Here is a 14,763-nt window from a genome sequence, read left to right as displayed (position 1 = left end):
TTGTCCATCCCCTGTGCTGTCCCATATATGTATTACCTTTAAAGAAAGGAGTGATAGTTTTAGTGGAGGAGCAGCTGAAATAAAGCACGTGCTCAGGGAAATCAAAATTCCTCGTGCAGGGAAAACAGCTCTGGTGACTTCTGGGCCCCTGGGCACCCACGGAGAAGATCCAGGCAGGATGGCATCCTGGAGGAAAATTTTAAAAATCCCTAGTACAAATATAAGAAGAGAAATCCTTTCCCTCTCAGCTGTTAGTTCTTCTCAGGGCTGGTCTGTAATTCTGCCTGATCCGTGGGTTGAGGTGTGAGGATGCGTGTCTGAGGATGGGTCTGGCTGAAGTCGCATCACTGGAAATAGGTGAAGTCGATAGGAAGAATGGTTAATGGGCCTTTGCTGAGGCTCATGGAAAATCTTCTCTTGGTTTATTCAAGCCTTTTGCTTCTATTTCATGCCCCAAATAATGGAAGATCTTTGGTTTAAACATGAAAGAAGCTACTTGTAGAAGACTGGCAGCTGAGGTGCTGGGGGGGGGTGGCAGGGATGCTCTGCCCCACTGACGGGCGCTGAAGAAGTGGTCGGATGCAGACAGACGGATGTCAACGTAGGGTCTGGCAGTGCTGGAGAAAAAGCATGGATGGCCCGCATAGATACACGGGGGCATGGCACTTCAGGAAGGGAAAAGCAATTTCAAGAAGGCAAGGAACATATGGAAACCGTGGTGAAGTTGTTCTACTTAAAAACAAGGAGAAAAAAAAATTCCCACCAGATACTTACATAAAATTAAATACCTTTAGGTTATATCCTTTGGGAATTCCTTATTTTCAGGTGTGTGAGGCTGTGGCAGGCAACTGACATCGCAGGCGCGTGTTGTACACGTGCATGTCCGGAGCAGATATAGGGCAAGGAACGGGCTCAAGAAGCTGGACGCGCTCAAGGGAGACACAATAAAACCCTCTCACACTAGAAAAGAGCTGGCACTTTATTAACATTTTGTAACTAATAAATACATTACTGACAGCCAATAAATTATTACAATAGCTAATGCTCTATTAAACCAAGGGACAGTCACTCTTCGTACAAAATTACAGTTAATACAGTTTGGGCCATCAAACATGCAGGAGAAATGATTCAGCGGGAAACCAGCACAAGGAAAATCGTGGCAGCCTCTGGCGATCCTTCGGGAAGAAATGTGGTGGGGGGCGGGGAGCCCGGAGGCAGGGTGACGGTCACTGTTCCCTTGTCGAGCTGAAAGGGGGGGGGGGGGGAAGGGAGGGGGGGGCAGCAGGGCTGAGGGTGTTAAATTGGGGGCTGGGCTGTTTAACGGGGCTGGTCTTTACATGTCCCTATTTGCTTGCCCAGCACCACCGGTGGTGTTGCCCCTGTCATCTCTCCCTGCCTGGGGCAGGGGGTTTAGACCCCGAGCCACTTGCCTGTGCTACAGGACTGTTGAGATTTGGACTCGACATCAATTTCCAAGAGACTGGGTGGTTGAGGGGCTGGGGCAGCAGGTGTCGGGCCGGCTCCCAGCCCTCCACCTCCTCCCCAGGTCCCCCCTCCCGGTGGGGGGCTGAGCTGCCCTCTCTGGGGGCTGGAGGTGGTTTTGCCCTGTCTCAGTGCAGCTCCCTCCCCTCTCCCCCTGCCTACAGGGTGCCAGCTGGGGGGCTTTGGTGGTCCTCCTCTTATTAACACGTGAGCATTTCAGGGTCGCTCTGGCTCATGTTCGCTAGCTGGCTTTTGCAGCACAAACCCAGATCTCCGGGTTGCCGCTTCAGACGTGAGTGGTCCTGTGAGAAGTCCCTTTCCATAGCCATGTTCTCAGCGTAACGTCTTATATAGGTCACGTACCTATATCTGTCAGCATCAATTATCTCATGTCGTGCAGGAGCTCAGAAATGCTAACGTACACTCAAGTCTCGGGGTGCTTTGGGAGTGTTTCTGTCTGCTCTTGCCTCCGGGGAGGCAGAGGCAAGCCCGCGGTCTGCGCTCTGTGCCACCTGGACCACAGCTCTGCTTTCTTGTGAGTGTGTTGGGGATGCGCGTGTGTGATGGGTTTGAGTGGGTCAGGATGATGGTCCGTAGCACCATCTCTACTGGCCTTGATGCTTCTGGCATCAGATCCTTCAGGAGTGTTTTAGTCTCCTTGGAAATGGTCGGGGAGTTTTTGGTTGTGAGCCTGAAGACAAACCTGGCCCATGACAAAGACACAAACGCACTAGTCCTAAGCTACTCTAACCGACTTGACCAACGGTCAGCCTTGCTCCCAGGACCTCAACAGCTCTTCCTGGCTCCAGATTTTTTTGGCCACAGAATCCTCGGACACGTTGCACAGGCTAACAGTGCAGGGCTGGTCCCTTTTACAGCACCAGCTGCACCCATCCCTGTGGGTGCCGCCTGCCGCCCTCAGCTACCCCCGCAGCACGGCGAGGGGCAGGGTGAGGGGCTGCCCCGTGCCATGCACAGCAGCAACTCGGCATAGGGGGGTGTTTTGGCAGAAGGACATCTCTGGCCCCCCCAACCCGACCTCTCAGAGATTGCATTCCTGGCTTCAGAATAAAATTCTCTTCCCTTGCAGGCGAGCGCTGGGCTTGTGCCACGACAGATTAAACCCACAGGATGGATTTTAACGCACATTGCAGTACAGGCTGCTTTCATTGATACTTTTAGTGTCCTGTAGAAGAAAAGCACATCTACCGAGGAGGCACGGCAGCCGCCTCCTCGGGATGCTCTCCCTTCCATGGAGGGACAGGCTGGCCAGCCAGCCAGGAAAGCTGGCCGAGGGCAAGAAGCCAATTCTCATACAAAACTCCCGAGAGAGATTTAGTTGGAAGTAGTTGTGGGAGGGGGGTTGTGGGAAGCCCACCGACCCCTCGCGGGACCGGGCTGGGCCCTGTGGGAGGGCAGGGGCAGCAGGGACCGGCCAGTGCTGGCAGACGGAGGGGCCAGATGGCCTCGGCGAGGGTCCCGCTGCCCTGCTGCTCGGCCGCGCTCCTCCGGCCTGGAGGAAAAATGTAAATTCCATTTGCTAAAGAAAAACCAGCCTTTGAAGTATGTGGCTGTATTTCAGTGTGTGCTCTCCTGGCGCATGCTTATTGCTGGTTCTCCTAACAAGCCCAGCTACCGCATCCTCCCAAGGAGCACGGTGCTCTGCAGCTCAGCCCTGCAGCCTCACCCACGGGCTCATCTCCAGGCTTTCCTTCCACAGGTTTCTCCATTTAATTGAAACTGGTGTTTAAAGAAAGGAGCTAGTTGCATATTTTTTTTTTTTTTTTTTTGGTCTCACAGATCCACAGACCTGACCCTCTTGCTGCTGCTGAAGCAAGCAATGGGGCTTCCCTCCTTCCTTCTTTTGGCTGTCTGAAGCTAATCCAGAGTTGCTAATGCTGCTTTCAACACAACAACCCTCGGATGCTGTTGCTGGAAAAGTGACCCGAGTCATTAAAAACCTCCTGCATCCCAAAAAGGGCATCTTTCGCAAATTCCCACCTTAGCTTTGAAGGGCAGCGGGGTCTATACGTTTTCAATTACATAGCTGTTTCAGTTCTGTGCATTTAAAATGTGTCCCCCGTGCCCTGGTATGGTTTCTCATGCAGCGGTACCAGCTGCAACATCCCTGCTACGCGGAGACTGCAAATTAAAGGCAACTCAGTGCCTCCGAGGGTCTGGATTTGGAGCATCGCAATGGTAAAACACGAGGGGCTATTAAGAAAAGGGCTTTTGAAAGCAGGCAATGTATTTCAAGGTCTTCTGTCTAGGCAACTGCTGCAAGGATTGCTGGTGTTTAGAAAAAGCACTGGGCAAAAGATTGCCTGCAGAAGGCACATCTGTCAGAAAAGGCTTAGCAGGATGCAGAAAGGCAGCAGTGAGTAATGCTTTGGCAGGCATTCTGGAGACAAAAATCTATATGCGGCCATCAAGCGAGAGAAATAGTAGTGTTTAACACTGGAAGCATTTCATCTCCCAAATGCTGTTTCCAGCCTTTGTCTGTGAATCCTCATGACACTCATGTGAGGGAGGGAATGTCAGCAGCAGCAGCTGAAATGAAGCTTTAGACATACAATATGCCAAAGAAAATGAAAGAAAAGGCTCTGCGTGTCAACATTTCCTCCTCTTTTTCTCCCTTTTCTCCCTGTGGAGCACCAGCCGTTATCGCCAACGTGCTGGGGAACCAGCCGGAGCTGCGGAGGGGCTTGGGGCAGTGGGGTCTGGACCTCCCAGCCGGCACGGCCGGGCATGGGCTGCCTGAATCCAGCCCCGCACAAGCGCACCAAGCGCCGGGGACCTGGCTGTGTCCAGCAGAGCTCGGGGTGGAGCGATTTACATGGCCTTTCCCAAAATATTCCCGTGCGCGTTATGGTGGGAACTCCTGAAGCCTTGGCTGGGTGCTGCCTTCGCTGGGAGCAGCTCCTGCTGCTTCCTCGCTCGGCTCAGATGTCACCCACAGCAAGGGGTGGGAACAGAAAATCTGCAGAATTTAGTGCTGCCGATCCAACTCTTCTGACAGAGCTTAATGCAAGACCTGCCTGGCTGCCAGCGCAAGCCATCACCGCACCACAGCACTGCACGCTGGGTGCAGCACTTACGTAGGCTTTATGTACCAAACGTAACCAGCATTCAGCTGCTCAGCCCTCCTTTTAACGCTCGAAGCATATGTGGGTGGCAGGTGGTACCGGTGGGGCTCGGCCACCCATGCCGGACAATCTCCAGGAGCATCCCCATCCCTCTGCATCCCTCCAGCTAATTCCCTGCCCTTCCTCTGTGGCTTCCTGGCCACAGGCTGGTCCCTTCCAAGGAACGAGAGAACTGGGCAGGTGCTTCCCATCGGGAACCCTTTCTTCGGAAAACCTTCCCACTGGCTCTGAAAATCCTAAGCTAAACCAAATACAATGACGTGTGCAGGCCTTGTGCTCAGCGTTCCTTTGGTTTATGGCTGTACAGCGGCATTACATGGAGCTGGGAGGGGGGCTGGGACCTGGGAAAACAAGACGTGTGGGTGGGATGTGGCGTGAGGAGCAGAGGGGCTCCTGGCTTTGCTGGCCAGCCAGCTCTCCGTGGGAGCTGATGCTGCCGGAGGTATTTTAAGGCGGAGATGGTGAAGAGAAAGGTGGGTACTCACTGGTGCCAGAGCGGGGGAGGCAGAGACCTGGTGTTATTGCTGTTAGCATCCAGCAGAGCAGCAGTGGGTCCTCACTGCACAATGCTAAATAGTTTTATCATTTAATGCTGTTTAGGGGGTTACTGACACAGCTGCTGACCGTGCTGGGCTGTGAGCTGGTTAGGTGGGTGAGAGCCACCTTATTTTCCTCTGCATGCCTCCTGTTTGCCCCGGGGTGCTCCCGCTCGCATCCCTGGCTGGGGGTTTGTCACCGATGTCCCACGAGCACTGTCCTGGCAGAGCACGACCTCTGACAGGGACTCTCCTCCAGTTCCCAGGTGCCTTTCTCTTTCCAGCCTTCCTGCTGCCTCAACCTGCCTCATCTCCCATTTGCAACTTCTCTCCCAAACCGCCCCTGCTGGTCCTCTCCACCTGCTCCCTCCCCTGCCTGCCACGCGCTGACGCTCACCTGGCCCCTTGCCTTTGGGCTGTGCTGCTTTGGGCTGCTCCCACACCCTCTCTCCTAGATGGCACAGCAGGAAAAGACATACCATCCCTCTTGGGCATGGCACTGGAGAAAACTCAGGCCTCCCGAGACCTGAAAGGCACCCCCAGCTCAGGCTCCCAAGAGAGGACAGCTGAACTTGTGGCTGGCCTGGAAAGACTCATGTTTTCCAGGATCACGGACTTCCAAGAGAGGCAGGGAAGAGGCAGAGATCAGCGTTGCCCACCTGCTCCCAGGTGCAGGTAGGTCCCAAGTGGGACCTCGGAGGCGGCTGTCCCACCCAGACACGAAATGAGATTCTGGGGTGGACTTCTAAGGGTCCCTCCATGCTCCCAGGGGTGACAGCCCACCTCTCACGCTGCCCTCTGCCTTCGCCCCCACGGCACAGGGAGCTCTTGGGGACGGCAGGCAGATGGTCACACATAGCCCAGCCCCAGCCCCATCTGTCCTCCCCTCTGCGCCCCCACACCTTGCTGTGCTGGGCGCTACCCTTGCCCTCCCCACACCTCTCCCTCTGCCCTTCCTTCCTCCCTTCCCTTCCCTGCGCTTTTCTTTCCTACTCCATCACTTGGCTCAAACCAGCTCCCTGAGCTCTCCCTTACCACTGCATGGCCAGTATAAACCATCCCTCTCACTCTAGGTACTGGTAAAGAGATGCCCTGACTGGAGACACCAAAGCAGGAGCTGCCTCCCTTGAATGCTCAGGCAGGAGCTGACACAGGCGGGCTAGTGGCTTCTGCTTGGCCAAGGAGGCTCAGAGTGCGAGGCTGGCCTTCTCGGGGGCGTTTGGGTGCCTGAGGTGTGATAAAGAGCCACGAGGCTCCTGCACGCCTCGCTGTGACCCAGGCACGGTGAGCTTCCCCAAAGCACCTCCCCGCATTTCAGGGACTTGAAGGTCAAACTCTGCCGACGAGAAGCCAGGGCTAAATAGTTTTGGTGCACCCCAGCATTTCAGGGCTGACGTTTGGAAAAAGGTGCTGCGTGTTTGCAGGAGCATCAGTTGTGCTGAAATCATGGGCTGGGAGGTGCTTTGGGAAAGGTCACCGGGTACCCAGGCTGGCATCCAGGTGGGATCACCATCGGGATGCCACCAAGCTCCGCTGCCACCGCCCCGCTCAGCCCAGCAGCTCCACAGCATCCAGCAAACGGGTTACTGAAACCACTAGACGTATTTTAACGTTAATTTCGAAAAAACTTGAGGTAAAACTGTTACCAGTAACAACTGCTTTTAGACAAGGCTTAGTAGGTTTTGTTACTGTGTCCCTCTTACGCAGACACCAGCAGAACTCGATATGGCTGTTTTACTTGTTCAAATAGCTGTCTGGAAAAAAGGAGAATATACACATCCAAACTGCAGCGGCTGCGTTCAACACTGACCCCTCTGGCTTTGGGGTAGGAACTGAAGCCGTAAGGTACCCTCAAAATGATCATGTTGTACCTAGCACTTCCCAAAGGAATAGTGTTATAAAAAAAAGATAAATAACCAGGAGAATTAAAAATATTCCTTAATTTCAAGAAAAAAAAAATTTTGGTTCCAAACTACACTGTTGCTGACCAGTATTTTAAGGCTTTGATTTTTCTTTTTTAAAACTTAAGTATTTTTGTCTTTTGGCAGTTGAAATGCACTTTGTGGGAAACGCATCAGCTCCCTCTACAGCACTGTGAATTGGACTGGGGGAGCAGAACAAGGCAGCAAGGGAATGAACCAAAAATAAACCAAAATAAAATAAAATGGGGCTGGGGAAAGCAGAACTTGCTGCAGAGTTTTCTGGGATGGGAGGAGGGATTTACGTATTTCTTCCTCAGTGTCTTCTGAGGAGGAAAAAACCAGAAAGAGAGAGGACCTGTCCGCCGGACCGGAGGATGCTCCCGGCGGGCACGAGGAGAGGAGGGGAGGAGAGTGCTTTAGTAGAGTCCGCATCCCCGCAGGTTGTTGGCAATGATGACATCCGTGACGGCGTCGAAGACGAACTGGATGTTGTTGGTGTCGGTGGCGCAGGTGATGTGCGTGTAGATCTCCTTGTTGGGGGACTTGTTCTTGCTCTCGTACTGAGCCTGGATGTAAGCCACCGCCTCCGTAAAAGAATTTGGGCCTAGAAGAAAGCAGAGACGAAAGGAAAAAGAGCAGGTTAAAGCAATCCCGTAACCCTAAATCTGTAGGGTGCCTGCAAGTGCCCCGCTGTAGGGACATGGGGAGCTTGTAGGGGGCTGCTGCATCCCAGCTGCCCGGTCTCCACCTCGGGGGCGGGCACCGTTACCAGCCAGGGCTGCTGCAAGGGAGGAGATGCTCTCAGACTGTCAGCTTAGCTGTATTTTTATTCTGCGTTGCTGTTTATAGTCTATAGAGATGAAATGGAAGAGGGAGCTGAGTGTTGAACAGGCTATGATGGGAAAAGCAGAAGAAATTCCACATCCTGGTGACAAAAAAGAGAAGAAACCTGCCAGGAATGCGGTAAAGTGCTTGACCTGGTGAAAAGGCTTAGCTTTTCCCCTTTTTTTGATTCTTTCTATTAAAGTTTCAGCTTTTGATGGAGAACAACTAAAATGTCCGTGAATCGAGGGCAGTAGTGGTAACTGTGCCTTCCTTTCCCTGAACCGCTAACAGAAAGGGGCATGGAAAGATCCAGCCTCTGTCACAGGGCAAAGTGGGGTTTTCTCAAAAAACCCCACAAAACCCCACAAAAAAGCTAACACAGAGCGTCCCTCTTTTTAAAAGGAATTAGGATCACAGTACCCTGCGCTAGAGCTGTGTCTAAAATCATACCATGAGGAGTTTCTTCTTTTGATGTATAGAGATGTCTGTGCCAAACCTTATTAGCCATCAGGTTTTGTGTTAAAAAAGCGTAAGAGCAGTCATGCAAAAGAGCAGATCCTGCCTCATCTGGCCAGCCTTGTCGTTGCCCACACACACGTCTCCGCTCCGGCCCCTGCTTAGCTCCGGTTAACTCCATTCCCCTGGCTGGCCGGGAGCGCCCGTGCCCCCGTGCCCCGGCAGGTTCCGCAGCTGTGCCGCTGCTGATGCTCTTGGGTCCCTCTCCCTCCATGAGGCTTTGCTGGTGGGAAGCGTTATCTGCCAGGCAGAAGCTTACGTGGGCTTGGGATTTGCTGTGGTTAAAGGCAGCTGGGCTGGGCAATGACTTGCACCTCCATGTAGGTGCACGGCTAGCTGGAGGCACAAGCTCAGGAAGGCCACGAGACCTGAGAACATGCTTGGAGTAAGAGAAGCAAAATGTTTTCTGGGAGCAGGGTCTGGCCTGAAGACCTGTGTGAGGAATTTGGGAAGAGTTGCACATGCTGTGCGTAACCAGGAGGGTATTTAATGAAAGGGGAGCTGGTTGTTCAAAGACATGAGGGTTTAGATGCTGGGTTCCTTCTGGGAGAGCAGGGAATTGCTCATGCCAGCTTGGTTTAAAACACACCCTGGATTCTGCTGCCGCTTGGCTCGGTGCTGTGGATTAGTTAAAAGCATGAGTGAATTAAGGGGATGGAAAGAGTGCTCCAGCATACAGCAAGCAAATTTGCGGATGCAGTCTTCTAATAATTCTGTCAGCAGGACTAATGGACACCAGAAACTTCATTTTATTAAAAGCGTTTTGTGGAACCTACTTGTGATGTTGGAACTCCGCTTGTTTGATTTATAGGCTTTCATCAAATAATTCTTTTTAACTCCAGGGCAAGTTTCTAATAATGCTGCTTCTTCACAAGGCCACGAGGGCTTTGTCCTCTGAGCTGCGGTCAGCAAAGCCAGGGCGAGCAAGTTTAAGCTTGTGCCTAAAGTTCGGGCTTAATGTTGGCATGAGGTAACTTCCAGCTCCTCCCGGCACCGCTGGAGCCCGGGGGCGAGATGTTCTCCAGCTCCAATTCAGATCCCTGTTGGATCAGCAGAAGGACTTTCAGCCTTCAGGCTTCCAGCCCTCTCTGAGGGCATGAGAGAGACCAGAGGTCGGGGGGTGTCCCTGGCACTGCGAGAACTCCCAGCTTCCAGGAGAGCACCTGGAAGGAATTCAGAGAATCTTTGGGGTGCTCTGAGATTTGGGGAGGACTGGTTTGGTTCACCTGGGGTGAAGTGCTTCAGAAACGAGCTTATATTTGATTTCCTCTGTGTAGTCAGCTGGGAGCTTAGCTAGGTGTGTGGACAGTCTCCTTCTCCCATGAACGTCTCTCGGGCTGGGATAGCTTCGGGAGGAAAAGTTTATCTAAACTGATGTTCCTTCTTGTTCTAGTCCCTCTGCCATCAAGGGACGTGTAAGAGTATTATTTCAGAGTGGGGTTACTGGGAGACTTCTGGGAAGATCCGCAAAACCAGGTCCACAAAATGCGATCGGAAAGGAGTGAAAGGTGCAGGTTTGCTTCCTGGAGGAAAGGGGAAAAGGAAGAGGCCATGATAAAGGCCTTCTGGTATATAGAAATGCTGCTATAAAGAGGATGGTGAAGAGCTGCTTTACAAACCATCCAAAGACAGCAAGGCAAGCAGCAATCTAATTTGCAACCAAAAAAATTTGGGGTTGGCATTATTGTGAGCTTTCAACCGTAAAGACTGTGAAATTTCCATTATTAGATCTTTTTTAGACAAACGTGTCAGGAATACATTGGTTCTGTCTAGACCAAGCAGATGAGTAGATGGCTGAAATGTGTTGGAAGTGACAAACATCCAAACCTTCCCCGGAGAGGAAGCCTGCAGATGTTCTTCTGAATTCAGACGGAGTTGTTCAGCTCCATGGCCATAGACCATTCAGCCCAAAGCAGTGATGATGGATCGCTTTTGCCTATTCACAGGGAAAAATCAAGTGCTCAGAGATAGGAAGCTCTGGTTAATAATTTGTTGGCCTGCCCAGAAATGTGACACCCTTGGTACTCCCGGTTCACAACAAAGAACACAACTCCCGGTTTCCTGACAAAGAGATCTGCTTCTCTGTCTGTCGGCTTGATTCATCTGGATGTCTCCGGTGAGCTTAAATAATTCATGACGATAAAAGTTTATTTTTATGCTGTCTCGGAATGGTAATGAGGGTTTGTGGAAGCTGGCGAGATGCAGCGGGAAGCGGCAGGGTGCAGCTGCAGCCTTTGCATGGGTGATGTATTGTCATCAGGAGCAGGTCGGACACCAGGCAGCCAGCAGAACCGAGGGCTTCTTGCATGCTGCCCCGTTGCAGAGCCCCGCTCTGATCCCTGGGTATCTCCTCCTTCTCCCCAGCCACGCTCGGGGCACGGCTTGCTGCAACTCTCCTCTCTCTGCACTGTGGGTTAGGAGCTGTGGGCGGCTGGTGCACGAGAAAATCCCGTCCCTTGTTTCCTATCTGCCTTTAACGGGAGGTGTTTCCATGTCCAGACACTTGACGTCTGCGAGCCTGAGAGCGAAACTGGGGACCTTCTAAACTAACGTGATAAAAATTTACAGCTTGAGCTGAAGCAGCCAAGGCGTGAGACCTGCTGCCTGCATGCTGGAGGGCCGATCCGGCAGCCCCCAGGCACCTGGCAGGGGGGGCTTGGCCAGGCACCGTGGAGAGACGCTTGTGGGGGTCAGCCAGGATCTACAGCTGGGAAAGTGATGGGCTATGAAATGGCAAAGCTGGGCCCCAGCAGACAGTGCAACAGACCCCATGTGCTGGTCTGCCAGAGACCAGTTACCCGCTTGCAATGGTTCAGCTCACTGCACCTGAGAGACCTGGAAGAGGGTTCGTGCTCCCGGGCAGGGAGCCAGGGCAGGGGCTCAGGGCCATGCCACAGCCCCACACCAGCAGCTCTTGGCTCAGCATCGAGAGCACCCGTGGGGCAGGATCCAGCACCCTGCCTAGCGGTGGTGGCCTTTTGCCAGCAAAGACCCGGGGTCTGAGGCACCCTCATGCTTTAGGTGGACCGCCAAACATGGTGGGGGTGATCCTATGGCATTTATGGAAATAAAACTTGCTGGAGCTCTAGCTACTCATCTTCAGCCTTGTTGCCCGTGATACAGGGTGGCACCAGCCTGGCTGGAGGCGCCCCGTGATGCCTTTGCTGCACGCGCCTGCACGGCCAGCTTTCTCATTACCTGTGTACTCAGGAAAGCAGATAGTCAGCGGAGATTTCTTAATTTTCTCCTCGAATATGTCCTTCTTGTTTAGAAAGAGGATGATAGACGTATCTGTGAACCACTTGTTGTTGCAGATGCTGTCAAAAAGCTTCAGTGATTCGTGCATGCGGTTCTGCAATAGAAAGGAGAGATCACATCAGGCCAAAGGCCGCGACCCCGGGACGTTCAACATGTAGGGAAATCTAAAACAACTAAATTAAGGAGGAAAACAAAAACGAGAAAAGAAAAGCTACGATATACATAATAAATGTATGTATACACACAGCTGAACATATACATACACAGATGCAATCCCTATCACATTGGACATACAGTTAGTAACTTAAGGGCATTTAACTACACAGAGCTGATTTGATTTTGCATAGCATATAATTTACAGGATCCCAGCTCATAGAAATCATCATGCATCATGCATGGATGGGGAGTTATTTTTGCCCTTTGATCAGATTTATGTGTCGGTGTAGCTCATGCAGATTTTCTAAAATGTTTTAATTAATTTTTAAAAAATTTTCTTTTTTTTTTTTTTTTCACTTCTCAAGTGCGTGTGGAACACAACTGGTTGGATACATTAACCAAGGACTGGTAGATCCTTGAATTAATCTAGAGTTGGAAGCAGACCTCAAGGTGACATAATTTTGGAAATGACCTTGCCGTGACCTTTGCCTGGTTTTGTTATTCTGTTTAGTGTTGTCTGTTGGTAGGTTTTCATTTTTTTTTTATTTTTTTTTTAAATTTATTTTGAGTTCTCTTGGAAGATGGCTCAACAGAAGATGTCTGACAGAGCGGAAAAAAAGTGAAAAAGGAAGAGGAAATAGTATAAAAAGGAAAAACGTTAACAAAGGGCATCTAAGAACAACCAGACTAGAAGTCAGGCAGCTACCACTGATGTTAGCTCATGCCTCTAGAAGAAGATTAGTTACTTGCCAGCAGAAGAGCCATACGTTCAAATGCACACACAGCAAGAAGTCAGCTTTTTGGTTATAGGTCATGCAAAAAACCGACACAGAAAAGGAGAGAGATAAGAGGAATGAAATAACAGACCAGTTAGAGTTGCAGAGTCCGCCACATGGTTTTATGGTGGTGGAAAGAGCTCACGGCAAAGTCAACCAAGTGTCATGTTCCCTGCTGCTTTCAACTCTCAACTGGCTTTTTCTTTTGGATTTTTTTTTTTCTCGGTTCAAGAGAAGCTTCATACCTGCCAAATTTGGTTGGTCTCTCAAATGCTCATTTTTTGGCCTTTGTTTGGCTAGATAAGGTCAGACGGCCGAGGAAAAGCTGTGAAGGTGCCGAGGCTGACGACGTTTGGCGCGCGAGGCCGACGCCGGTCGCGTGGCCATCTCTGAGCCGGGAGCCGGGCAGTGGAGAGAGCAGGCACGGTGAGGACGAAGCACACCCAAGAGTCAGGGGGTTATCAAAGGCAAAGCATGGTACAGACCAGACCGGCTCCTCGGCTTTTCCCAGTGGGATCTCCTTGGGACAGCACTCCCCAAACCCGCTAGTGCACATACGAGAGCGGTTACAGCAACCACCAGAGAGATGCTAGAGAGAACAGGGCTGCGCGGTCTCACCGCTGGAGGTTTTTTTCGGGTGAGCACAACGTGTTCCCCCTCCCCAGACTGGGAAATTCGAGTGGTATGTGAGACAGCCGTGGGCTTTCACCCCTCTCCTGCTCCATTCATGCCCATGCTAGCAGCATAATTGAGCCCAGCACTTTATCGATTAACGCTCTCCTTTTCATTGATACACTTTGGCTGCTGCTGAATGTTTTATTTAGATAAAAGTGGCTCCGTGGATGAAGGAAACGTTCGATCCAACCCAGAGTGGAACAGGACGCACGCGATTTTCTGTACCGTACACCACGCACTTTGCTACCAGACTTGAAACGACCGAGCATCTCCCCACCGTGCACTGTACCGATGCATGGGGAAGATGCCATCACGTACAAACGTACAAACGCAGTTACTTATTAACTCTCGGTTGCAAGACGTTGCTTATCTGGATCATCCCATGTCTGTGTGCTGCTTTTTGCTACCCCATTTTGTACTGGCTGGTGTGGGAGCCCCGGAGCAATGCTCCTCTTTGCTACTCGTGGTGTCAAAATTGTAACCATGTAGAAACCCACAAAGGTTTTGTACAGGAGATCCTGGGCTACTCAAAGCCTTTGGGAGGAGAGAAGAAAGTGGAGGGTGGTCAGGGGAACAGAAAGCAAATATAATTAACCGTTTTTGAAGGAGGATCCCTCACAGAACATTTTTAATGACATTTTTATCATCCTTGCTGGTTTAAAATAAAAGCATCGAGAACCACACCACCGCTGCTCGTGGGTTAAACCAAGAGCTCAGCTGTAGCAGCCCTCAGCCTGGAGGTCCCCGTACTTACCCCGCTGCGCCCTGCGGCCCCGTGCCCCGCTGTGCAGCCCGGCGGCGAGCAGCGCTCTGCGGCTGCACCTGCTGGCACCGGGAGCACCACGGCTGGGACCAGTTTTGGTTAAGAAATAGCAGCTGAGGACTTCCCCTGAGCTGGGCTTCGCAGTTAGGTGAGGCTGGCCTTCCTACAGGAGCAAGACTACGTAAGGATCCTACAGAAATCCTTCTGCTGCTCCTCTATGGTTTGGTTAATGTGTGTTAATACCTGTTATGAAATGAGTGTTTTCCCAAGAAATAGTGACTCCTGACGTTCAGTCGTAAACAGAACATACACACAGCACAAACCAATGCATCCCTGTAGAAAATAAGAGTCACAATAAAAATCCTCTATTCCTTTCAGATTCCAGAAAAAATGTTTCAAAGCTCCCTAAGGCTGCCTGACCTGGCTTTCTGACCTCCGCAGGCTGATTTTCCCCCTGGCTCTGCCAGTTAGCGGAGCAAACACAACCAGTGCTCTGCCTGCTCGTCCTTATTTACCTGGGAAAGGTTCTGGTCTTAAAATCCACCTTTTCCTTCCCCACCGCCGAAGAGAAGCTGACATTATTCAAAAGCAAGGAACCACTTTTTGTGCCTGGCAAAGGTGCAGAGCAACATCCCGGTGAGCAGGTATGGATGCTCCTGTTGCCGTGCCTGGGTGCCACACGGGAAATGCTGTTGCATCTCAGGAGGG

General features: G+C 51.6%; 1 protein-coding gene and 1 long non-coding RNA gene across 3 annotated transcripts in view; one reads left to right on the top strand and one right to left on the bottom strand.

The window, feature by feature from the left end:
• Positions 1 to 14,763, bottom strand: part of GNAO1 (G protein subunit alpha o1) — a 144,760-nt gene that overhangs the window by 4,316 nt on the left and 125,681 nt on the right. Inside the window, exons 7-8 of one of the 2 annotated variants that reach the window (XM_037409340.1) lie at positions 11,626 to 11,779; positions 959 to 7,690 (exon numbers count right to left, since the gene is read on the bottom strand). The exons of the other annotated variant lie outside the window; for it this stretch is intronic. Coding sequence (XP_037265237.1) covers positions 7,503 to 7,690; positions 11,626 to 11,779 — 342 coding nt within the window. The 3' untranslated portion in view covers positions 959 to 7,502. Of the gene's footprint in view, positions 1 to 958; positions 7,691 to 11,625; positions 11,780 to 14,763 lie in introns of those variants that run through there. 2 annotated transcript variants of the gene reach the window in all.
• On the top strand, positions 7,697 to 12,490 carry LOC119157931. The gene is made up of 2 exons (XR_005107701.1): positions 7,697 to 10,543; positions 11,742 to 12,490. It is a non-coding gene; the product is annotated as an uncharacterized LOC119157931 (long non-coding RNA).

Source organism: Falco rusticolus, chromosome 15, assembly GCF_015220075.1.
Source record: "Falco rusticolus isolate bFalRus1 chromosome 15, bFalRus1.pri, whole genome shotgun sequence".
NCBI lineage: Eukaryota > Metazoa > Chordata > Aves > Falconiformes > Falconidae > Falco > Falco rusticolus.
The sequence above is the reverse complement of the archived record's forward strand: the minus strand, read 5'-3'. Positions and strand labels throughout refer to the sequence as shown.